At 48.5% G+C, this 25191-nt stretch overlaps 1 protein-coding gene across 1 annotated transcript in view; it reads left to right on the top strand.

The window, feature by feature from the left end:
* The window catches only part of LOC126260301 (carboxypeptidase B-like), a 157877-nt gene extending 133721 nt beyond the window's left edge, over positions 1-24156 (top strand). The window contains exon 8 of the mRNA XM_049957625.1: positions 23948-24156. Coding sequence (XP_049813582.1) covers positions 23948-24156 — 209 coding nt within the window. The remainder of the gene's footprint in view (positions 1-23947) is intronic.
* Positions 24157-25191: the final 1035 nt, after the last annotated feature.

The following is a 25191-nucleotide window of genomic DNA, read 5'->3' as shown; positions in this document are numbered from 1 at the left end:
ACTATATTTTGAAAACAAGAAAAAGATGTAAAATGACTCACGTGACTGTATGCATCTAATTTAAGTAACTTAATATATTTTTTCACACCATTTCTGTGTATGCGGTCTCGGAAACTGACATACGGCCGGGAGAGCGGTGTGCTGATCATATGCCCCTCCCTATCCGCATCCAGTGACGCCCGTGGGCCGAGGATTACGCAGCGGCCGGTCGGTACCATTGGGCCTTCATGGCCTGTTCGGGAGAAGTTTAGGCTAGTTTTATTTCTGTGTATGCCAAATGAAGAGTTAAGTAGAGGATCATGGTATTTTCGCTCATTAGTGTGTCTTATGCTTAGGTTACGTTATGATATTATGATACTACATCTTGTCCAGCGAATGGACTAACAAGGAAATCCAGTGCCCACTGCCAGATATAGCATCTCTACCCAAACAACTTAGGGAAGTAGGTAAGTGGAGCATTCAATTACTAATGTAACTCAATTTTTGCTCGGTCAAATTCTGTTGAATAAAATGCGTATTTTAGTGTGGGAAATTGAGTAATATTTCCGCTTGAAAACTGATTCTGTAACGGAGGCGCGTTCAAAGCAAAGATCTGTGATTGAGTTTCTTTCTGCGGAAAACCAGAGAGCATCGCAGATATTCACAGGCGTTTGCAGAATGTCAAGGGAAACCTGGTTGTAAACAAAAGCAGTGTGAGTCGTTGTGCGAGGCGTCTGTCAACACTACAGCAAGCCAGAGCAACCTTGTGTGATCTGCCGGGTGCCGGCCGGCCACACACGGCTGTGACTTTGGAACGTGTGGACACACTCATTCCAGATGATCGGCGGGTCACTGTCAAACACCTCGCTGCCCAGGTGCATGTTTCCGTTGACAGGATGACACATTCGTCCACCAGCTGATGTCCCCAAAGTAGGTGCCTGCTGGCTTCCTCGCTGCCTAACAGAAGACCAGAAAGAGCAACGAGTGACCATCTGTGTGAAATTGCTTGCTCGTTGCGAGGCTGATCGTGACCATTTTTTGTCGAACGTGGCTACTGGCGATGAAACATGACTTCATCACTTCGAACCGGAAACAGAACGGCAATTCTTCTTCGAAGTAAGAGTTCAAAGCTGCACCGTCAGCAGGGAAAGCCATGGCGACGGTGTTCTAGGGCTCTAGAGGTGTTGTTCTGTTGGATACAAAGATCAACTCTGAAGTATATGATGCTATCCTCAGGAAACTGAAGACCCGGCTTCAGCATGTTCAGCAAACAAACTTCTCCTTCTAGATGACAACGCAAGGCCTCACACGAGTCTTGACACCCGAGATGAGCTCACAGAACTTCGTTGGACTGTTCTTCCCAATCCACCCTGCAGCTCGCACGTCGTGCCGTCAGACTTTCGTCTGTTTGGCCGAATGAAAGATGTACTCCGCACGGAACAGTAGCCGGCCGTGGTGACCGACCGGTTCTAGGTGCTTGAGTCCGGAACCGTGCTTCTGCTACGGTCGCAGGTACGAATCCTGCCTCGGGCATGGATATGTGTGATGTCCTTAGGTTAGTTAGGTTTAAGTAGTTCTGTTCTAGGGGACTGATGACCTCAGATGTTAAGTCCCATAGTGCTCAGAGCCATTTGAACCATTTTTAAACGGAACTATGTGGACGATGTGGAAGTTACTGATGCAGCGAGATGTTATCTCCGACGTCGATCAGTAGAGTAGTACCATGTGGCCATACAGGTCCTCCCAGCAAGGTGGCGTAAGGCCGTCGCATTGAACGGAGATTAATTGAAAATAGGGTTTTGTAGCTAAAACAGTGGGGAATGATATGGTGTCTTGGAATTCTCAATAAAACCAACCTGCATTCAGAAAAAAAAAAACGTTTTGCATTACTGATTTAACGCCGGTGGTATTTTGGTGTGAGTGTGGGCACATACACGTAATGAGACAAGTAACTGATGGATGAAACAGACAACGTGGCCAGCAGAATTGAGAGTGTAGCTGTTTATAAGCCGCTACCTCGCTATTCAGACAAAATATGCTACATGACTAAGAGGTAAGTCTGTCTTGCAACCAGGAGAGGTAACATGCACTTTGTGATACCAACTACCCACCTCTGGCGAAGCATTTCTCGATCTCTGACGCGAGGTCAGTTATTAAAATGATCGAAATTTATCCTCTAGCGAGACGGCATTGCAGCTTGTAGTGTTTGAGCTTAAAACATAAGAGCAGTCCATGATTTTTCTGCTGATTTGCACTATTCTCTACTCTGCCACCAAATATTAGGGACAAGAGGTTAATAAAAGTACGTAACAACAAGCAGAGGAAACAATCATCAAGGGAGAGAGTACTTTCGCGTGTCTGACTACTCACAAAATCAAATACAAGCCAATTTTTATCCAGGTAGCGAATTAGCAGGCTGTTTTTGTCTTATCTCTTTAGCTTCTTTAATACCATGAGTTTTTAAATCTAATGATGTAAATTAAGTAAACCGTACCAGAGTTTATGCTTCGCACTCATGAAGATTTCTTTCTCTTACAGGATTCGTGTTGAGAAATATTTCGTTGTTGCTGTTGTTGTTGTGGTGGTCTTCAGTCCAGAGACTGGTTTGATGTAGCTCTCCATGCTACAATATGCAGTGCAAGCTTCATCTCCCAGTACCTACTGTAACCTACATTCTTCTGAATCTGTTTAGTGTATTCATCTCTTGGTCTCCCTCAACGATTCTTATCCTCCACGTTGCCTTCCAATACTAAATTGGTGATCCCTTGATGCCTCGGGATATGTTCTACAAACCGATCCCTTCTTACAGTCGAGTTATGCCACAAGTTTCTCTTCTCCCCAATTCTATCCAATACCTCATTAGTTATGTGCTCTATGCATCCAATCTTCTGCATTCTTCTGTAGCACCATATTTCGAAAGCTTCTATTCTCTTCTTGTCCAAACTATTTATCGTCCATGGTTCACTTCCATACATGGCTACTCTCCACACAAATACTTTCAGAAACGACTTCCTGACACTTAAATCAATACTCGATGTTAACAAATTTCTCTTCTTGAGAAACGCTTTCCTTGTCATTGCCAGCCTACATTTTATATCCTCTCTACTTCGACCATCATCAGTTATCTTGCTCCCCAAATAGCAAAACTCCTTTACTACTTTGTCTCATTTCCTAATCTAAATCCCTCAGCATCACCCGATTTAATTCGACTACATTCCACTATCTTCGGTTTGTTTTTGTTGATGTTCATCTTCTATCCTCCTTTCAAGACACTGTCCATTCCGTTTAGCTGCTATTACATGACCTTTGCTGCCTCTGACAGAATTACAATATCATCAGCGAACCTTCATGAATTTTTATTCCTACTCCGAATTTTTCTTTTGTGTCCTTTACTGCTTGCTCAGCATACCGATTGAATAACATCGGTGACAGGCTACAAACCTGTCTCACTCCCTTCAAAACCACTGCTTCCCATGTCCCTCTACTCTAACTGCCATCTGGTTTCTCTTCAAATTGTAAATAGCCTTTCGCTCCCTGTATTTTACCCCTGCCGCCTTCAGAAATTGAAAGAGAGTATCCCAGTCAATATTGTCAACAGATTTCTCTAAGTCTACAAATGCTTGAAACGTAGGTTTGCCGTTCCTTAATATTTTTCTAAGATAAGTCGTAGGGTCAGTATTGCCTCACGTGTTCCAACATTTCTACGGAATCCAAACTGATCTTCCCTAACGTCGGCTTCTACAAGTATTTCATTCGTCTGTGAACAATTCGTGCTAGTATTTTATAGCCATGGCCTATTAAACTGATAGTTCGGTAATTTTCACATTTGTCAACACCTGCTTTCTTTGGGGTTGAAATTATTATATTCTTCTTGAAATCTGAGGGTATTTCGCCTGTCTCATAGATCTCGCTCGCCAGATGGTAAAGTTTTGTGAGGGCTGGCTCTCACAAGGCTGTCAGTAGTTCTAATGGAATTTTATCCACTTCTTGGGGCATTGTTTCGACTTAGGTCTTTCAGTGCTCTGTCAAACTCTTCAAGCAGTATCATATCTCCCATTTCATGTTCGTGTACATCCTCTTCCATTTCCATAATATTGTCCTCAAGTACATCGCCCTTGTATAGACCCTCTATATACTCCTTCCACCTTTCTGCTTTCCCTTCTTTGCTTAGAATTGGTTTTCCATCTGGGCTCTGGATATTCATGCAACTGGTTTTCTTTTCTCAAAGAGCCTCTTTAACTTTCCTGCAGGTAGTGTATATCTTTCCCTAGTGATTATACGCCTCTACATCATTAAATTCGTCCTCTAGCCATCCCTGCTTAGCCATTTTACACTTCCTATCGATCTCATTCTTGGGACGTTTGTATTTTTTGCCCACTTCATTTATTGCATTTTTGTATTTTCTCCTTTCACCAATTAAATTCAATATCTCTTCTGCTATCCAAGGATTTCTATTAGCCCTCGTCTTTTTACCTACTTGATCCTCTGCTGCCTTTACTATTTCATCTCTAAAAGCTACCCATTCTTCTTCTACTGTATTTCTTTCCCCGTTTCTGTCAATCATTCCCTAATGCTCTCCCTGAAACTCTCTACAATCTCTGTTTGTCAGATTATCCAGGTCCCATCTCCTTAAAGTCCCACCTTTTTGCAGTTTCTTCAGTTTTAATCTACAGTTCATGAGCAATAGATTGTGGTCAGTCCACATCTGTCCATGGATATGTCTTACAATTTAAAACCTGGTTCCTAAATCTCTGTCTTACCATTATATACCATTATAAAACCTTCCAGTATCTCCAGGCTTCTTCCATGTATACAATATTTTTTCATAATTCTTGAACCAAGTGTTTGCTATGATTAAGTTATGCTCTGTGCAAAATTCTACCAGGCCGCTCCCTCTTTCATTCCTTACCCCTATTCCAAATTCACCTATTACGTTTCCTTCTCTTCCTTTTCCTACTGCCGAATTCCAGTCACCCATGACTATTAAATTTTCGTCTCCCTTCACTATCTGAATAATTTCGTCTATCTCATCATACATTTCATCAATCTCTTCGTCATCTGCGGAGCTAGTTGGCATATAAACTTGTACTACTGTGGTAGGCGTGGGCTTCGTATCTATCTTGGCCACAAAAATGCATTCACTATGCTGTTTGTAGTAGCTTTCCCGTATTCCTATTTTTTATTCATTATTAAATCTATTCCTGCACTACCCCTATTTGATTTTGTGTTTATAACCCTGTATTCACCTGACCAGAAGTCTTTTTCCTCCTGCTACCGAACTTCACCAGTTCCCACTATATCTAACCCTAACTTATCCATTCCCCTTTTTAAATTTTCTAACCTACCTGCCATATTAAGGGATCTGACATTCCACTCTCCGACCCGTAGAACGCCAGTTTTCTCTCTCCTGATAATCACGTCCCCCTGAGTAAACCCCGACCGCAGATGCGAATGGGGGACTATTTTACCTCCGGGATATTTTACCCAAGAGGACGCCATCATCATTTAACCATACAGTAAAGCTACATGCCCTCGGGAAAAATTACGGCTGTAGTTTCCCCTTGCTCTCAACCGATCGCAGTACTAGCGCAGGAAGTCTGTTTAGGTTAGTGTTAAAAGGCCTGCAACTAGTGAAAAGGCCTTCTCTTCAGGAACCACACGTTTGTCTGGCCTCTCAGCAGGTACCCTCTGTTGGTTGCACCTATGGTACGGCTATCTGTATCGCTGAGGCACCCAAGCGTTCCCGTCAAATGAAAAGTACATATAAGTGTATCATTTTTCTTTTAGTGTGACTAATGAAAGTGTGTTTGGTGGCAGACATGGTGACTCAGATGAGCATCGAAATCGAATGCATAAAAGAAAAGAACCAAAAGTTATTAAACATTATGCTGCAAGGCGGAATGATTTTATTTCGAAGTCGGGGAGATACGCCATTATAATGTTGGGCCTCCTGTACTTGGGAAAGCACATAACTTGAAGAATATTACCAATCCTGCAGAACACATGTAGAATGTGGTCGGTTAAAGTTTGCCTACATCAGCCACTGCGAGAAATATATAGAAGGTACAGATATCTCTCGAAAGTAAAGGAAAATGTATAATATTCCCGTTGGTTTAGACATCTGTCATACTACTACCTCATGGGCTGAGAGTTTCACTGCCTCATTACAACGACAGTAGGTTGACGCGGGAAACGGCTCTGAAACAATTTTATCTGCCGCATTGGGGTCACAGCAGGTGGCGTCACTGAAATACCTTCCAGAATGGGAGCATCGTCTGCGAAAACTGACATTTACTGAGATGCTCATTAAGGGAAGGTTTACTATCTTTGGCCCGAAAAAAGCATGTTCGTTGAGAATTTTTTTCTCGAGATGTGTTACAGATGTCAATGTCACTCCTAACAGGAATTTTTTCGACTGGAAATGTCGAAGAGCAAAGGCGACAGTGCCGTCGGAATAAAACAAAATTTCGATGTTGACCTCCACGCGCGGTATGTCACAGGTCAGCCGGCTGGTCTGAAATCAAAATTGAGTTGACGTTAGGGAAGTGTATAAGCTCCTTTAGGAGTTTTCTGGATCATAGGAAACAAAATGGTGGCCATTTCAAAAAATAGGGTTTTTTCATCGATTTTTCGACTTCGTCAGCCAAGTAAAAATATTTATAGTGATTGATCGGAATAAAAGTGGTAAAACTCTTAGACAATTTAGTTAGCTTCCTCTGAAACAAAGAATCATGCCAATCGGTTCAGTAGATTTGAAGTTACCATACCGCGCGATTGAAAAAAGTCATTTCGAGAAAAACGGATTTTGAAGTTTTGACTACACATAAATGCAATATTATGCAACTTACGTTCAATCTGCTATTCCGGGTCCATGAACTAGTCCTTCCTCTTCCTCATAGAGGGCGTTCTGCTCGATCTGGGCCATCCTGCGCTGCTCCAGACCCGCTCGTACAGCCGGCGAAAAGCGGTTTTCGGCCGCTTGAATCCGGTGGTCGTCCGAATGCTTGGCGAACTGCGTCGAATACAGTGCCACGGTGACGTCCATCGTTGTCATGGTCTTCAGAATTGCTGAGTACCCTCCGTTGAAGCTGCTCACTGCCAGGAAAGTCGCATCTCCACAGTCTTCGCACCAGAATGCAAATGCTTGGGGGCTAACTTCCAAACACACGCGTTCGAACTTTCATTTGAATTTTGTGTGTTTCCTCCCAAGCACCGGTACAATAACTCGTCCTCCGAAAGAAAAAAAACTGGTTCGTGAAAAAGGCCGATTTCAGGTAGGTGCTTTTTTTATTCATCCGCGAATAACTGATGTTTCCGTTCCGTATTCGGAAAAATCGTTTCAGGGGTGGATTCTGAACACTTCTATGAATCCAAAAATGCAATTTAAAAAATCGATTTTTTGAACCTAAAGATAGTAAACCTCCCTGTAAGCAATCAGTTTTACATATAACATGTATAGAGTAGAAGTTCATTTTAGACCAAAAGTACAACATACAGAATTTCATTGATGTCATGTTTTTATATGGTCCATTCACATAAATGTCACCACCGCCTACATTCTACGTCAACCTGCAATAACCACTCACAGACTGCAGTTGCCAACACTAGCAGTGGAGGGTATATGAAGCATGTCGGGAAGGACGTGGTAAACGCTGCGGTTGTCGTCGTAATGTGGATCTATCTGAAGTCCAAAAGGGCACGAACATTGTCTTTCGGTCCAAGGGTGGAAGCATTTCCGAAAAGGGTAAATCTGTCAACTATTGGTGTGCCGCCGTGGTTAAAGTAAACTGAAGCGCCAAAGAAACTGGTATAGGCATGCGTTTTCAAATACAGAGTTACGTAAACAGGCAGAATACGGAAGTGTGGTCGGCAACGCCTATAAGACAAGAGTTTGGCGAAGTTGCTAGATCGGTTACTGCTGTTACAATGGCAGGTTATAAAGATTTAAGTGAGTTTGACCGTAGTGTTACAGTCGGGCACGAGCGAAAGGACACATCTACCAGGTAGCGATGAAGTGGGGGTTTTCCCGTACGATCATTTTACGGGTGTACCGTATCAGGAATCCGATAAACAACAAATCTTTGACATCGCTGCGACCGGGAAAAGATCCTGCAAGAACGGGAGGAACGACCACTGAATACATTCAACGTGACAGAAGTGCAACCCTTCCGCAAATTGCTGCAGATTTCGATGCTGAGCCTTCAAAAAGTGTCAGCGTGCGAACCATTCAAATGGTTCTAATGGATCTGAGCGCTATGGGACTTAACATCTGAGGTCATCAGCCCCCTAGAACTTAGAACTACTCAAATCTAACTAACCTAAGGACGTCACACACATCCATGCTCGAGGCAGGATTCCAACTTGCGACCGTAGCAGTCACGCGGTTCCAGACTGAAGCACATAGATACATCGGCCACACCGGTCGGCGCGAACCCGTCAACGAAACAACATCTATATGGGCTTTCAGAGCCGTGGGCTTACCCTTGTGCTCTTAATGAGTGCACGACACAGAGCTGCATTGTCGATTACTCGAAACATGGTCTGCTAAGACGAGTGTTGTTTCAAATGATATTGAGTGGATGGAGGTGTACGGGTATGGAGAAAACCTCATGAATCCATGAACCCTTCATGTCGGCAGGGCACTGTTCAAACCGGTGGAGGACCCCGAGCTGATGTGGCCTTCCTTCCTTTCCGGGCTGCATACCTTCCCTTTCCGAATCCTTCCCCATCCCCCATCTTCGCCCCCCCCCCCCTCACCTCTGGCTCTTTCCTTCCCTTTCTCCCCCTCTGGGGGTATGGTTTGTGCCTCCGTCCGGAGACGGACGCTTGTAAATGTACTACATTCTTCGCCTTCCTTGCTTGTAAGTCTTCCTCCTTCCTTTGTCCTTCTCTTTTCCTTACCTCTTCTCTCTACCCTTTTCTCCGCTGCGGCGTTTGAGACCTCTTCTTTCCTTTCCCTTTCTCTTTCTTCCTCCCTGTGCGTGTCTGAAGGCCGACCCACGCAGTTCCATGCGTAGCCGGTGACGGGGTAACGCGTAATTCCCCGCCCCGGGTAGACAGGTAGGACACGTACGTACCCCCTGGTAACGGCCAGGACCAGGGAGGGGTGATTACCCGAGCTGATACCTTCCGAAAGTGCCGATTGGTCCCTCCGTCCGTTTGTCGGGAGGTGTGACCTGAGGTGTGAACAATCACCTAGGGCGGGAGTGCCCTCAGAGAGGGCCCCCACAAGGGACGAGCGCGCCATCGGAGACGCCGGTAATCATGGGGGATTCTTCCGCAATGGTTTCCTCACCTTCCACTATGTCTGCTCACAAACGTAAGTTCACTGAGTCTCAACCACAGTCAGTTCTTCCATCGTTGCCACAGTTCCTTGTTGTTTCTCGGTCTGACGAAGGTCACGACTTCTCCACGGTCAACCCTTTCATTATTCAGAAAGGTGTCGACGCAATTGCAGGTCCTGTAAAGTCTTGTTCCAGATTACGGAATGGCACCCTGTTGTTAGAAACAGTCAGTGCCCTCCAGGCACAAAAATTGCTGCGTACCTCACTACTACACACCTTCCCTGTCCGGGTGGAACCGCACCGCACCTTAAATTCCTCGCGTGGAGTCGTTTATACACGCTCCCTCGATGGACTGTCTGACGAAGAAATTCAGCACTACCTGTCTGACCAGGGCGTAACGGCTGTTCATAGGGTCATGAAAAGGGTTGACACGAACATCATTCCAACCCGCACTGTCTTCTTGACATTTGACACAGTTCAACTCCCATCGAAAATCAAAGCCGGCTATGAGATAATTTCCGTTCGCCCTTACGTCCCAAACCCTACGCGTTGCTATCGGTGCCAGCGGTTCAATCACACCAGCCAGTCCTGTTCCAATCCGGCCAAATGTGCTACGTGTGGCAGGGATGCCCATGAGGGTGCTTGTCCACCTCCATCCCCTCGCTGCATCAACTCTATGGGTGACCACAACGCTTCCTCTCGAGATTGTCCCGTTTTTAAGGACGAAAAGCTCATCCAGGAAATTAGAGTAAAGGAAAAGCTGTCGACCTTTGCTGTTCGAAAATTATTCGCCAGTCGACAGCCCACCGTGCCTCAGAAAGGAAAATACAGCACTGTCCTTGCTTCTCCTCGGCCAACAAAGGAGGCGGCCACGCAGACTTGCGACCTCACCTTTAGTACCACGGTCGTCAGATTGGCCAGCGCAAAGATCGCCCGTTCAACCTCGCCACTTTCGCCTGCCCACTCTCTGGCTCACCCTTCGTCGAGTTCTGCTAAATCTCGAGCCCAAAAGTCAGACACCAAGACTTCGAAAAAAGAGCATACTCGTGAAGAGTTTTTACGTACGGCAACTTCCCAACCATCGGTTCCTCCTTCATCTAAACATCATTCTTCCAAGAAGGCTACCAAGAAACCCACTTCCTCTCCTTCTCCGCCAAGGCGTGTCCCATCTACAGCACCACCTGGCGGAAGTCGCCCTCGGCCGTCTTCTGTGTCGCCGAGGCGCACTGCTGGCGGCCGATCAACCGGCCGGTCACTGGTGGCAGGAGCTGCTCCTGACCAACCTATGGAACAGGATCTACTGCCTTCGGCTGAATGCCATTCCATGCTGTCGGTCGCAAGCTCAGAGCAGTCGTTGAGTTGACAGCGACCTTGGTCACATTCCTCCATTTTCTGTTCACCCTATGTCCATTATCCACTGGAATATCCGCGGTATTCGAGCCAATCGGGATGAATTGTCGATCCTCTTAAAATCCTACTCGCCGGTCATCTTCTGTCTTCAGGAAACAAAGCTGCGTCCCCATGACCGCTTTGTTCTCCCTCATTTTCAGTCCGTCCGATATGATCTCCCCTCTGTTGAAGGCACTCCAGCACATGGAGGACTCATGATTCTTCTCCATGAAACTCTCCATTGTCACCCAATCCATTTACCCACTTCCTTCCAAGCTGTCGCCGTCCGTCTTTCCCTTTCCGGATACGCGTTCTCTCTTTGTACTGTATACATTCCATCGTCCACACCAATGGCACGAGCTGATATCCTTCATCTTCTTGGTCAGCTTACACCCCCATATTTGCTGGTTGGGGACTTCAATGCCCACCACCCGCTTTGGGGATCTCCACATCCTTGTCCACGTGGCTCACTATTGCTAGACGTCTTCCACCAAGCAGATCTAGTTTGCCTCAACACTGGGGTCCCTACGTTTTTGTCTGCCTCCACGACAAATTTATCTCATTTGGACCTTGTGGTCGGTACTGTTCCGCTAGCTCGGCGCTTCGAATGGTTCGCCCTTGATGATACACACTCGAGTGACCACCTTCCATGTGTCCTTAGACTGCAGCCTCAACAGCCATATATGCGCCCGCGACGCTGGAAGTTTGCCCAAGCCGATTGGACACTTTTTTCGTCTCTAGCGACATTCGATGACCGTCACTTTCCCAGCGTCGACGATGAGGTCACACATATTACCGACGTTATTCTTACAGCTGCGGAACATTCAATACCACGCACCTCCGAATTGCCCCGGCGCCCCCCAGTTCCTTGGTAGAACGAGGCATGCCGTGATGCACTATGTGAGCGGCGACGTGCTCTCCGCGTTTTCCGCCACCATCCTACTTTGGCCAACTGTATCCGCTATAAGCAGCTCCGAGCGCGATGCCGTCGTGTCATCCGCGATAGCAAGAAGGCAAGCTGGAAATTCTTTATTAGCTCATTTAACACCTTCACTCCCTCCTCGGAAGTTTGGAGTCGGCTTCGACGGTTCTCAGGCGCGCCTAGTTTCTCCCCGGTCTCTGGGCTCACTGTCGCGCATGACACATTAGTGGACCCCGCCGCAATTTCTAATTCGTTGGGTCAGCACTTTGCCGAGATTTCGAGCTCTTCAAATTACCCGCCAGCGTTTCTCCCGAAGAAACGTGCAGCGGAAGTGCGACATCTTGCTTTCTCCTCTCAAAATCGCGAAAGCTACAATACTGTTTTCTCCTTGCGGGAACTCCAACATGCACTCTCTTCTTCACGCTCCTCCGCCCCAGGACCGGATGGTATCCACGTCCAAATGTTGCTGCATTTATCAACCCATAGTCTGCGTTACCTCCTTCGCCTTTATAATCGAATTTGGACCGACAGTACTTTTCCCAGACGATGGCGGGAAGCTATCGTCGTTCCTGTTCCGAAACCTGGAAAGGACAAACATCTCCCCTCTCGCTATCGCCCCATTTCTCTCACGAGTAGTGTCTGTAAGGTTTTGGAGCGTATGGTGAATTACCGTTTAGCGTGGTGGCTGGAATGCCGCAGTCAGTTAACACCTGCCCAATGCGGATTCCGAAAGCATCGTTCTGCAGTTGACCATCTTGTTGCTCTCTCCACTTTTATCATGAACAATTTTCTCCGGAAACGCCAAGCGGTAGCAATATTTTTTGATCTGGAGAGAGCATACGATACCTGTTGGAGGACAGGCATCCTCCGCACACTGTTCTCATGGGGCTTTCGAGGCCTTCTGCCCCTTTTTCTTCGCGAATTTATGGCAGAGCGCACATTTAGGGTGCGGGTGAACACTACTCTCTCCCGCACTTTCTCCCAAGAAGACGGGGTACCCCAGGGCTCCGTGCTGAGTGTTGTACTGTTTGCAATCGCTATAAATCCAATTATGGATTGTCTCCTTCCTGATGTCTCGGGCTCACTCTTTGTGGATGATTTTGCGATCTACTACAGCTCTCAACGGACCAGCCCTTTTGAACGACGTCTTCAAGGATGTCTCGATCGCCTCCACTCTTGGAGCATCGAAACAGGCTTCCGTTTCTCTCCCAGTAAGACCGTTTGTGTTAATTTTTGGCGACGTAAGGAGTTTCTTCCACCCTCCTTACATCTAGGACCTGTCAACCTTCCGTTTTCTGACGTCGCTAAATTCTTGGGTCTTATGTTTGACAGAAAACTGTGCTGGTCCTCCCACGTTTCCTATCTTTCGGCTCGCTGTCTGCGATCGCTTAATACCCTCAGTGTCCTGAATGGTACCTCCTGGGGAGCGGACCGAGTGGTCCTTCTCCGCCTCTATCGCGCTTTAGTGCGCTCGAAATTGGACTATGGAAGCATAGTCTACTCCTCTGCTCGGCCGTCTATTCTTCGGCGTCTCGACTCTATCCACCACCGTGGATTACGTTGTCTGGAGCTTTTTACACTAGCCCTGTGGAAAGCCTTTATGCTGAGACTGCTGAACCTCCGCTGTCCAATCGGCGAGCAGTCCTTCTAAGCCGTTATGCTAGCCATCTGTCTTCCATGCCTGCTAATCCAGCCCATGACCTTTTTTTCGACGCCTCCTTTGATGTAGGGTATGCAGGCCGCTCCTCCTCCCTACTACCCCCGGGAGTCCGCTTCCGTCAACTGCTCCATTCTCTTTCCTTCCGGTTTCCTAAAACCTTCCTGACAACTTGGGGTACAGCACCGCCTTGGCTCCGTCCCCGGATCTGCCTGCTCCGTGACCTTTGTCGATTTCCCAAGGATGGTACCCCTACACTTGTTTATCGTCGAGCATTTGCTGCTCTATGTGCACAAATGACGGACGCCACATTTATTTACACCGACGGCTCGAAAACATCGTTAGGTGTAGGGAGTGCCTATATTGTTGGCGACACCCCAAATCAATTTCGGCTTCCCGACCAGTGTTCGGTGTATACTGCGGAGCTTTACGCTGTTCTCCAGGCTGTCCACTACATCCGCCGCCATCGGCGGTTACAGTACGTTATCTGCTCAGATTCTCTCAGCTCTCTCCTCAGTCTCCAAGCTCTTTACCCTGTTCACCCTCTGGTTCACCGGATTCAGGACTGTCTGCGCTTGCTCCACCTGGGGGGCGTCTCGGTGGCGTTCCTCTGGCTCCCGGGACACGCTGGTATCTATGGGAATGAGGCGGCCGATATAGCGGCCAAGGCTGCAGTCTCTCTTCCTCGGCCAGCTATTCAGTCGCTTCCCTTCACCGATCTACGGAGCGGTTTATGTCGCAAAGTTGCTCATTTATGGCATGCGCATTGGTCAACACTTCCCCATAATAAATTGCGGGAAGTGAAAGCCCTTCCTTGCGCTTGGACCTCTTCCTCCCGAACGCGTCGTCGGGAGGAGGTGATTTTAGCTAGACTCCGGATAGGGCACTGTCTTTTTAGCCATCGACATCTTTTAAGCGGCGATCCTCCCCCACTCTGTCCGCACTGCTCTCAGCTGTGGACGGTAAGACACCTTTTAATTGAATGCCCCTATTTTAATCCGTTACGCTCCCGTCTACAGCTATCGCCTGATCTCTCGTCGATTTTAGCAGATGACGCGCGCTCAGCCGACCTCGTTCTCCAGTTTATTAGTGACAGTGAAATGACGTCAGTCATTTGAAGCTTTTTTTGGGGACAACCAACCTCTTTCTGTAGTGGATTTTTAAGCATTCCTTCTGCTTTTAGTTTCTCCGATTTTATGACTTTGTTCCCATTGCTGCTGGTTTTCAATTTCGGTTTTTTACTGTTTCCTAAGTCACGGGCTGGGCGCTAATGACCATAGAAGTTTTGCGCCCTAAAACCAAAAAACAAAAAAAAAAAACAACAAACCGGTGGAGGCTATGTAATGCTGTGGAGCGTGTGCAGTTGCAGTGATATGGGACCCGTGATACGTTTAGATACGATTCTGACAGGTGACACTTACGTAAGCGTTCTACCTGATCACCTGCATCAATTCATGTCCATTGCGCATTCAGACGAACTTGGGCAATTCCATTAGAACAATGCGAAACCCCACAACTCCAGAATTGCTATAGTGGGGCTCCAGGAACACTTTTCTGAGTTTAAACACTTTCGCTGGCCACCAGACTCCCCAGACATGAACATAATTCAGCTTATTGGGGATGCCTTACAATGTGCTGTTCTCCTTCGCCTCGTACTCCTACGGATTTATGGACAGCCCTCCAGCATTCATGGTGTTACTTACTTCCAACACAACTTCACACAATAGTCGAGTCCATGCCACGTTGTTTTGCGGCACCTCTGCTTGCTCGCGGCGCCCTACACGACATCAGGCAGTTGTACCAGTTTCTTTGCCTCTTCAGTGCATATCGTGCATGCCAAAATGGGGCTATCCGAACCGGGCGCTGAGGCAAATGTTGTGCACCACTGGTTGTTGATGATAGGGGTGGAACAGCCTTTAGCAACTGTCCTCCCAGAGGAAGCCAGGGGCTAGCAAACGTGTCTCTACAATGACCGTTCAGCGAACATTTCTGTGCATTGGTCTCAACGGCCGTGAAAAAATTATGGGCAAATTTTAAACACATTGTAAATCACGCATTGGAGACGTATGTGCCGAAAAAGTCCGCTACAGACGGAAATGACCCACCGTGGTTTAACAGCGCAATTCGGAGAATGCTCAGGAAGCAAGGATAGTTGCACTCGTGGTACAAGAAATATCGGGAGAATGAGGACAGGCAAAGTTAGTAGAGATTCGTGCTGCTGTAAAAACAGCGATGCGCGGAGCATACAACCACTACCACCGTCATACCTTCATACCTTAGCAAAAGATGTTGCTGAAAACCCAGGGAAATTCTGGTCTTACGTAAAATCGGTAAGCGGGTCGAAGGCTTCCGTCCAGTCACTCACTGATCAGGCTGGCCTGGCAACGGAAGACGGCAAAACGAAAGCTGAAATTTTAAATTTAGCATTTGAGAAATGTTTCACGCAGGAGGATCGTACAAAATACCGCCGTTTGAGTCTCGTACAGATTCCCGTATGGAGGACATAGTGATAGACATCCCTGGAGTTGGGAAGCAGCTGAATGGGTTGAAAATAAATAAATCACCAGGTCCTGATTGGATTCCAATTCGGTTACTACTGCATTGGCTCCTCACTTAGCTTGCATTTATCGCGAATCTCTTGCCCAGCGTAAAGTCCCGAGCGACTGAAAAAAAGCGCAGGTGACACCTGTATATAAGAAGGCTAGAAGGACGGATCCTCAAAATTACAGACCAATATCCTTAACATCGGTTTGTAGCAGGATTCTCGAACATATTCTCAGTTCGAATATAATGAATTTCCTTGAGACAGAAGTTGCTGTCCATGCATCAGCACGGCTTTAGAAAGCATCGCTCCTGCGAAACGCAACTCGCCCTTTTTTCACATGATATCTTGCGAACCATGGATGAAGGGTATCAGACGGATGCCATATTCCTTGACTTCCGGAAAGCGTTTGACTCGGTGCCCCACTGCAGACTCCTAACTAAGGTACGAGCATATGGGATTGGTTCCCAAGTATGTCAGTGGCTCGAAGACTTCTTAGGTAATAGAACCCAGTACGTATCATCTGGAGTGCCCCAGGGAAGTGTGGTAGGTCCGCTGTTGTTTCCTATCTACATAAATGATCTTTTGGATAGGGTAGATAGCAATGTGCGGCTGTTTGCTGATGATGCTGTGGTATACGGGAAGGTGTCGTCGTTGAGTGACTGTAGGAGGATACAAGATGACTTGCACAGGATTTGTGATTGGTGTAAAGAATGGCAGCCAACTCTAAATGTAGATAAATGTAAATTAATGCAGATGAATACGAAAAAGAATCCGGTAATGTTTGAATACTCCATTAGTAGTGTAGCCCTTGACACAGTCACGTCGATTAAACATTTTGGCGTAACATTGCAGAGCGATATGAAGTGGGACAAGCATGTAATTGCAGTTGTGGGGAAGGCGGATACTCGTCTTCGGTTCATTGGCAGAATTTTGGGAAGATGTGGTTCATATGTAAAGGAGACCGCTAATAAGTCTAATACGACCTCTTCTTGAGTACTGCTCAAGCGTTTGGGATCCCTATCAGGTCGGATTGAGGAACACACAGATGCAATCCGGAGGCGCCCTTCTAGATTTGTTACTGGTAGGTTTGATCATCACGCGAGTGTTACGTAAATGCTTCAGGAACTCGGGTGGGAGTCTCTAGAGGAAAGGAGGCGTTCTTTTCGTGAATCGCTACTGAGGAAATTTAGAGATCCAGCATTTGAGGCTGACTGCAGTAAAATTTTACTACCGCCAATATATTTCGCGGAAAGACCACAAAGATAAGGTAAGAGAGATTAGGGCTCGTACAGAGGTATATAGGCAGTCATTTTTCCCTCGTTCTGTTTGGGTGTGGAACAGGGAGAGAAGATGCTAGTTGTGGTACGAGGCACCCTCCGACACGCACCGTGTGGTGGACTGCGGAGTATGCATGTAGATGTAGATGTAGAACAGCAGGCCCCTGGTCGATGCACCCACGCTGACTGCTGTTCATCGGTGACCTCAACTGCACGTCCACTGAGTGGAGATGGGTGGCCTTTACAGCTGAATCACGCACTGTGCTCCACCGGCGTGAAACGTTGGAAAGCTAACACCCTGTAACAATGATCAGAGGGATCCAGGCCGTAAGAGGGAGGCTTGTGGGGGAACGTTTTCATGGCATCCCCTGGATGATTGTCAGTCTGGAAAGCTCAATGGATCAACACAAGTGTGCACCTATCCTCCCATGCATCCACCAGCAGGGTAGTACGATGTGTCGCGCATCTCACGGTGTACGTGCTTCAGCACCAGGATGAATTGACTGTACTCCCTTGGCAGCTAAACTTGCCGGATTTCATCCTAGTCTCCCCCTGCGGGTCCGGGGTAAGAATAGGCCTGAGATATTCCTGCCTGTCGTAAGAGGCGACTAAAAGGAGTTTCAACCGTTTCGGCATTCCCTGTACTGGTCCCCCTTGGGTTTGACCTTTCTTCAAAATTCTACAGAAGTACGAGCCTTTTGGGGAAGGACGCCTTACGTGGTGTATCACTGGTCCTCAGTGCACTAAGACGTTGGCACTCAGCATTGTAACGGCGTTGTAAGCACACCCACTATTCCTCCAATTGGGCCTAAACGCCTGATGGGTTGCACACGTTACGCCCATAGTGCGTCCCCATCTGCACCTACGATCATGATGGACTTTCCATGGACCCGAAATCCAGCATGGTAGCCAGCCCGTTGTGGTGGGGTCGTCATGTACCTTCTAGGTTGTAGCCCCCTGACAACACAGGGATCGTACTGCTGATACCTGAGCTGCACCGTCCCCACGTCGGCCAAGGAGTAGATGCCCGTCTCCTTGGGGCATCAGGACTCCTGGCAACGGTCATCCTGCCAGATGGCGCATGCTGAGGCTGGGTGGCGCCCGTGGGGAGAGCCCCTGGTCGGAGTGGGTGGTATCGGGGCGGACGTTTCGCAGGTGAAACATGAACATGTATCAGGACGCTCTGCGGCCGAGTCTTCTAAAAAGAAAGGTACTGTCTCTGGTTCTGGTTCTCCTGCCTTTACCCCTTGGCCACTCCCTGGGAGGGACAGGCCCACCGGCTTGGGGCGAAGTACTTCCCCCGCTATTTAGTCTGTTCTCGGACCGATGGGGGACGTTCGCCACCTCCAAGCCCATGTTCTTTGTCCAGCACATCGAGGACATCTTCGGGGAAATGGAGGCTCTCAGTAAAATGCGTTAGAGGTCCGTTCTTATAATGACCACCTACACCACACAGTCGGCGGCGCTCCAGGTGTGCGACCGACTAGGTGACATCCCAGTGTCCATTGTCCCGCATCTGGCACTAAATAGGACGCAGGGGGTTATTTTTCATCGGCACCTCCTGCTGCAATATGATGAGGAGCTCAGGGCCAACCTGGAGGGCCGAGGCGTGCATTTCGTCCGGCGAGTTCAGCGCGGCCCCAAAGACAGTCGCATCGACACCGGAGACTTTATCCTCGCCTTCGAGGGGGACGTTGTCCCAGAGAAGGTAAAGGTGATGTGCTACCGGTGCGAGGTGCGACCTTACGTCCCGCCTCCTATGCGCTGCTTTCGGTGTTTGCACTTTGAGCACATGTCGTCACGGTGTGAGCTGAGCCCCTTTGTAGCGATTGTTGACGTCCTCTTCGTGAGGAACATACATGCACCCCACCACCTCGGGGCGTCAATTGTCCTGGTATCCACTCGCCTAGATCTTCAGACTGCCCCGCGTATCAGGAGGAGAAGAAGATTCAAGAATTAAAAACTTTGGATAGTCTCTCTTATTCTGAGGCCAGGAAGAAGTATGACCGCCTCCATCCCGTGACATTGACAACTTCGTTTGCCTCAGTCGTGTCGACTCCTTCCACAGTATCCTCACCCCTATCCTGTCCCACTCCACCTCCTCACCCCATCCAGGGTCTATGCCTCCGCCTCCCAAATCCCTCCCTTCCAAATCCTCCTCCCTCGTGGCCCCTGCCCCCTCTGCCCCAGGGGCCACCCTTCCTCCTCCCCCTCCGCCGCCTGAGATGCGATCCTCTTCTCAGGCGTCCATTGGGGAAACGTTCTGGACCCCGGCTTCCGAGGTCCGGCGTTCCAAAATGGACCCCGCGCGTGAGGACCACCTTCGGGTCCAGCCCACCATCCCCGTGCCTCATCGGACTTCCAAGAAGGCCTCCAAGAAGAAGTCTTTATCCCCCTCTCCCACCCGGCGCGTTTCGTCTGACGCTCCATCCACGAGTCGCTGCTCCCGGCCGTCCTCAGTTTCGCCGGGACGCTCTGCTGCCAGGCACTCAGCTGGCCTCTCGTCGGCGGATGATGCTGCCCCTCCTACGCAACCCGGGAAAGCGGCCGCGGCTGGCGACGACTCGATGGAACAGGATCCGCCTACCTCCGGTTGTAGCGTTCTTCCCTCGAAACCTGTCCCTCCATGGGCGTTGAGGTGACCAGCTCTTCACCCGTTTCGTTCCTCCCTTTCTTCTGACTAGCGATGGCTTTGTTACATTGGAACATCAGAGGTATTCGATCTAATCGGGAGGAATTACAACTGCTCCTCCGCCTGCACTGTCCGCTCGTCCTTGGCCTCCAGGAAACCAAGTTGCGCCCAACTGACCGTATTGCTTTTACCCACTATACCTCGGAGCGGTCTGACCTCACCCCTGCGGACGGTATTCCAGCTCATGGTGGGGTCATGCTGCTCGTTCGGGACGAAGTCTATTACCATCCCATCCCATTGACCATCCCACTCCAAGCAATAGCTGTCCGTATTACTCTTTCTGCCTTTACTTTTTCTGTTTGTACCGTCTACACTCCATCGTCATCCGCAGTTAGTCGGGCTGACATGATGCACCTGATTGTTCAGCTTCCTCCGCCGTTTTTATTGTTTGGCGACTTCAATGCCCATCATCCCCTTTGGGGCTCTCCTGCATCCTGTCAGAGAGGCTCCCTCTTTGCAGATGTCTTCAACCATCTCAATCTTGTCTGCCTCAATACTGACGCCCCGACTTTCCTCTCTGACTCCACTCATACCTACTCCCACTTGGACCTCTCGGTATGTTCTACCACTCTTACTTGTCGGTTCGAGTGGTATGTTCTTTCTGACATCTATTCGAGCGACCACTTCCCCTGTGTCGTTTTTCTCCTACGCCACACCCCATCCCCACGTCCTTCGAGCTGGAACATACCGAAAGCTGACTGGGGACTTCACTCCTCCCTGGCGACCTTTCCGGACCACGATTTTCTCAGTTGTGACAGTCAGGTCGAATACCTCACGGCTGTTATTATCAATGCTGCCGAACGTTCCATTCCTGGTACTACCTCTTCTTCACGTCGCGTTTCCGTCCCCTGGTGGAATGAGGCTTGTAGAGACGCTATCCGTGCTCGACGACGTGCTTTACGTACCTTTCGCCGCCATCCTAAGTTGGCGAATTGTATTGGATACAAATGACTCAGAGCGCAATGCCGTAGAGTCATCAAAGACAGCAAAAAAGCTTGTTGGGCCTCTTTCACCAGCTCCTTTAACAGTTTTACTCCCTCTTCTGTCGTCTGGGGTGGCCTACGCCGGCTGTTGGGCATTAAGGCCCACTCCTCGGTCCCTGGCCTGACTTCAGGTAAAGTTCTTGTTGATCCTGTGGATGTCTCCAACGCCTTCGGCCGCTTTTTCGCTGAGGTTTCAAGCTCCGCCCATTACCACCCTGCCTTCCTTCCCAGGAAAGAGGCAGAAGAGGCTCGGCGACCTTCCTTCCACTCGCTGAATCTGGAAAATTATAATGTCCCCTTTATTATGCGGGAACTCGAACGTGCACTTGCACTGTCCCGGTCCTCGGCTCCGGGGCCAGATGCCATTCACGTTCAGATGCTGGCACACATTTCTCCGGCAGACAAAAGCTTCCTTCTTCGTACCTACAATCGCGTCTGGACCGAAGGTCAAGTCCCCATGCGTTGGCGTGACGCCGTCGTTGTTCCTATACCCGGGAAGGATAGACACCTTCCTTCTAGTTACCGCCCCATTTCTCTTACAAGCTGTGTCTGTAAGGTGATGGATCGCATGGTTAACACTCGGTTAGTTTGGATTCTTGAATCTCGACGGCTACTTACCAATGTTCAATGCGGCTTTCGTCGCCGCCGCTCCGCTGTTGACCACCTTGTGACCTTGTCGACAATATTATGAACAACTTTTTGCGAAAGCGCCAAACGGTAGCCGTGTTCTTCGATTTGGAGAAGGCTTATGACATCTGTTGGAGAGGAGGTATCCTCCACACTATGCACAGGTGGGGTCTACGCGGTCGGCTGCCCCTTTTTATTGATTCCTTTTTAACAGATCGAAAGTTCAGGGTACGTGTTGGTTCCGTCTTGTCCGAAGTCTTCCTCCAGGAGAACGGAGTGCCTCAGGGCTCCTCTTGAGTGTAGCCCTTTTTGCCATAGCGATCAATCCTATTATGGATTGCGTTCCACCTAATGTCACAGGCTCTCTTTTTGTCGATGACTTCGCGATCTACTGCAGTGCCCAGAGAACATGCCTCCTGGAGCGCTGCCTTCAGCGTTGTCTAGACAGCCTATACTCACGGAGTGTGGCAAATGGCTTCCGGTTCTCTGAAGAGAAGTTTCTAGGGCTCACACTGGACAGGAAACTTTGTTGGTCTCCGAACGTCTCTTATTAGGCTGCCCGTTGTACACGTTCCCTTAATGTCCTCAGAGTTCTTAGTGGTTCATCTTGGGGAGCGGATTGCACTGTCCTGCTTCGCTTGTATTATGGGAGCCTCGTCTACTCGTCTGCTCGGCCATCCCTCTTACGCCGTCTCAACTCCATCCACCATAGGGGGTTACGTCTTGCGACCGGAGCCTTCTACACTAGTCCCGTCAAGTCTTTATGCTGAAGCTGCCGAATTACTATTGACCTACCGGCGCGACGTACTGCTTTGTCGGTATGCCTGCCGGCTGTTGTCAATGCCCGACCACCCCTCTTATCAGTCCTTCTTCGCTGATTCTCTCGACCATCAGTATGGGTTGTATGTGTCTGCCCTGCTGCCCCCTGGAGTCCGCTTTCGTCGCCTGCTTCGACAATTGGATTTTGCCCTCCCTACCACCTTCAGAGAGGGTGAGAGCCCGACTCCACCTTGGCTCCAGGCTGTGGTTCATATTTATCTCGACCTCAGCTCGCTCCCGAAGGAGGGTACTCCGGCTGCAGTGTATTGCTCACGGTTTGTCGAACTTCGTGAGCGACTTGCCAGTCACACCTTTATTTACACTGATGGCTCCAAAACTGACGATGGTGTCGGCTGTGCCTTTGTCGTCGGGGCTGTCACCTTTAAATACCGGCTCCTCGACCAATGTTCCAGCTTTACGGCCGAGCTTTTTGCTCTCTATCAGGCCGTTCAGTATGCTCGCCGCCACCGCCATTCATCGTATGTACTCTGCTCTGATTCACTCAGTGCTCTTCAGAGCCTTGGAGCTCCATATCCGGTCCATCCCTTGGTGCAATGGATCCAGCAGTCCCTCCATTCTTTTGTTGATGGTGGCTCTCCTGTCAGCTTTCTGTGGGTTCCCGGCCATGTAGGAGTGCCTGCGAATGAGGCTGCTGATGCTGCAGCCAAGGCTGCAGTCCTCCTGCCTCGGCCAGCCTCCCATTGTGTCCAGTCATCTGATGTTAGTGGGGTTGTTTGTAAGAGGCTTGTGTCGTTGTGGTGGGATGCTTGGTCCTCACTTCAAGGAAACAAGCTCTGGGCAGTAAAACCGTTCCCAACTGCTTGGACTACCTCCTTCCGACCATCTCGGCAAGAAGAGGTCCTTCTGACCAGGTTGCGGATTGGGCGTTGCCGGTTTAGCCACTGCTACCTGCTCTCCAGTGACCCAGCCCCGCAGTGCCCTTGTGGTCATGTATTAAGTGCGCCACGTTTTATTGTCGTGTCCCCGTTTTAGTCAATCTTACAGGATATTTTAGCTGATGACGTTCGAACAGCTGCTCGTGTTCTTCGTTTTATTACTTTGACTGGCTTATCCAAAGACATATAACTCTTTTACTTATTTTATCTGCATCTTTGTAAGAACTTCCTGGTGCCCCCCCCCTTGAGTTTTACTAGATTCTATGTGCTCTAACAATTGTGACTGGGCGCTAATGACCTCAGTAGTTGAGCGCCCTTGAACTCCAAAAAAAAAAAAAAAAAAAAAAAAAAAAAAAAAAAAAAAAAAAAAAAAATTCATCCTAGTCGAGAATCTATGGGACCACCTGCATCAGGCTGTTCGCGCCACGGATCCTCGTCCGAGAAAGTCAGCGCAGTTGGCCACTGCACTGTCGTGGCTATACATCCCTATTGGTATCTTCCAGAACCTCACAGACTATCTTCCTGCATGTCTACACTGCAAAAGTTAATCAGACGTTTGAAACAGGTGGTCATAGTGATGTCTGGACTGTGTAATACAGCTAGTTATTTTACTGTTAGAGCATTCCTGTAACTGTTCTGTACCATTTGTGTACTGGCTGCGACGTAGGTCTCGCCGTGAAACAGTAATTTCGTGATTAGTGTGCACTGATTCCTTAAATCAGTAATTTGTATACACGAAAAGCTTATTTCTTAACGAATGCAATGCGTGCATTAACACTTCTTGTACACGAATGCGGTGCATTCTGTAGATCTTGCTAAGTTGACGATTTTTTTTTTTTTTTTTTTTTTTTTTTTTTTTTTTTTTTTTTTTTTGCAGACCCAGCCGCCGGCACCAGCGTTGACTGGGCGAAAGCGGTGGGGGGTGTGTCGCTGTCGTACACACTGGAGCTTCCAGGGGGCGGCGACGCCGGCTTCGACCCCCCCGCGTCCGACATCGTTGGCATCGTGACGCCCTTCTTCGAAGCGGTCCGAGCTTTTGGTCGGTACGTCGCCGACAACTTCGGGAGGAGCAGCCTGAGTGCTTGACTGAACAGCTACGTGTGGTGCAGGTGTTCTTCCTTACGAGTTGCACAAAAGTTTGCCAATGAATATAATAAATATATTTGATATTAAAAAACGAGCAACCTACACGCATTTTCATTGAACGCCCTTTGATTCTCCTACTAGTGTGTACCAAAAAGTAACTGTGACTATCATAGCTTTATAAAAGTATTAAGCTGCAAGCTGAACCCTTGCACTGTCGCAAACATCACACACACGTCGGTGACGAAACAAAAACATTATTTTCAGCGAACTCCTTCACGATGTTCATATACACATCTACATCTACGTGATTACTCTATTCACAGTAAAGCGCCTGGCAGACGGTTCAATGAACCACCTTCAAGTTGTCTCTCTACCATTCCACTCTCGAACGGCACGCGGGAAAAACGAGCACTTAAATTTTTCTGTGCGAGCCCTGATTTCTGTTTTTATCGTGATGATCGTTTCTCCCTATGTAGGTGGCTGCCAACAATGTTTTCGCAGTCGGAGGAGAAAACTGGTGGTTGAAACGTCTGATTAACTTTTGCAGTGTAGACATGCAGGAAGATAGTCTGTGAGGTTCTGGAAGATACCAATAGGGATGTATAGCCACGACAGTGCAGTGGCCAACTGCGCTGACTTTCTCGGACGAGGATCCGTGGCGCGAACAGCCTGATGCAGGTGGTCCCATAGATTCTCGACTAGGATGAATTTTTTTTTTTTTTTTTTTTTTTTTTTGGAGTTCAAGGGCGCTCAACTACTGAGGTCATTAGCGCCCAGTCACAATTGTTAGAGCACATAGAATCTAGTAAAACTCAAGGGGGGGGCACCAGGAAGTTCCCGTCGCAACGAAAAACGCCTTTTTTTAATGATTGCCACTAAAATTCACGTATCGTGTCTGTGACACTATGTCCCCTATTTCGCGATAGTAGAAAACGAGCTGCCCTTCTTTGTACTTTTTCGATGTCATCCGTCAGTCCCACCTTACGCGGATCCCACACCGCACAGCAGTACACCAGAATAGGGCGGACAAGGGTG

This window comes from Schistocerca nitens, chromosome 5 (genome assembly GCF_023898315.1).
Source record: "Schistocerca nitens isolate TAMUIC-IGC-003100 chromosome 5, iqSchNite1.1, whole genome shotgun sequence".
Classification (NCBI taxonomy): domain Eukaryota; kingdom Metazoa; phylum Arthropoda; class Insecta; order Orthoptera; family Acrididae; genus Schistocerca; species Schistocerca nitens.
The sequence above is the reverse complement of the archived record's forward strand: the minus strand, read 5'-3'. Positions and strand labels throughout refer to the sequence as shown.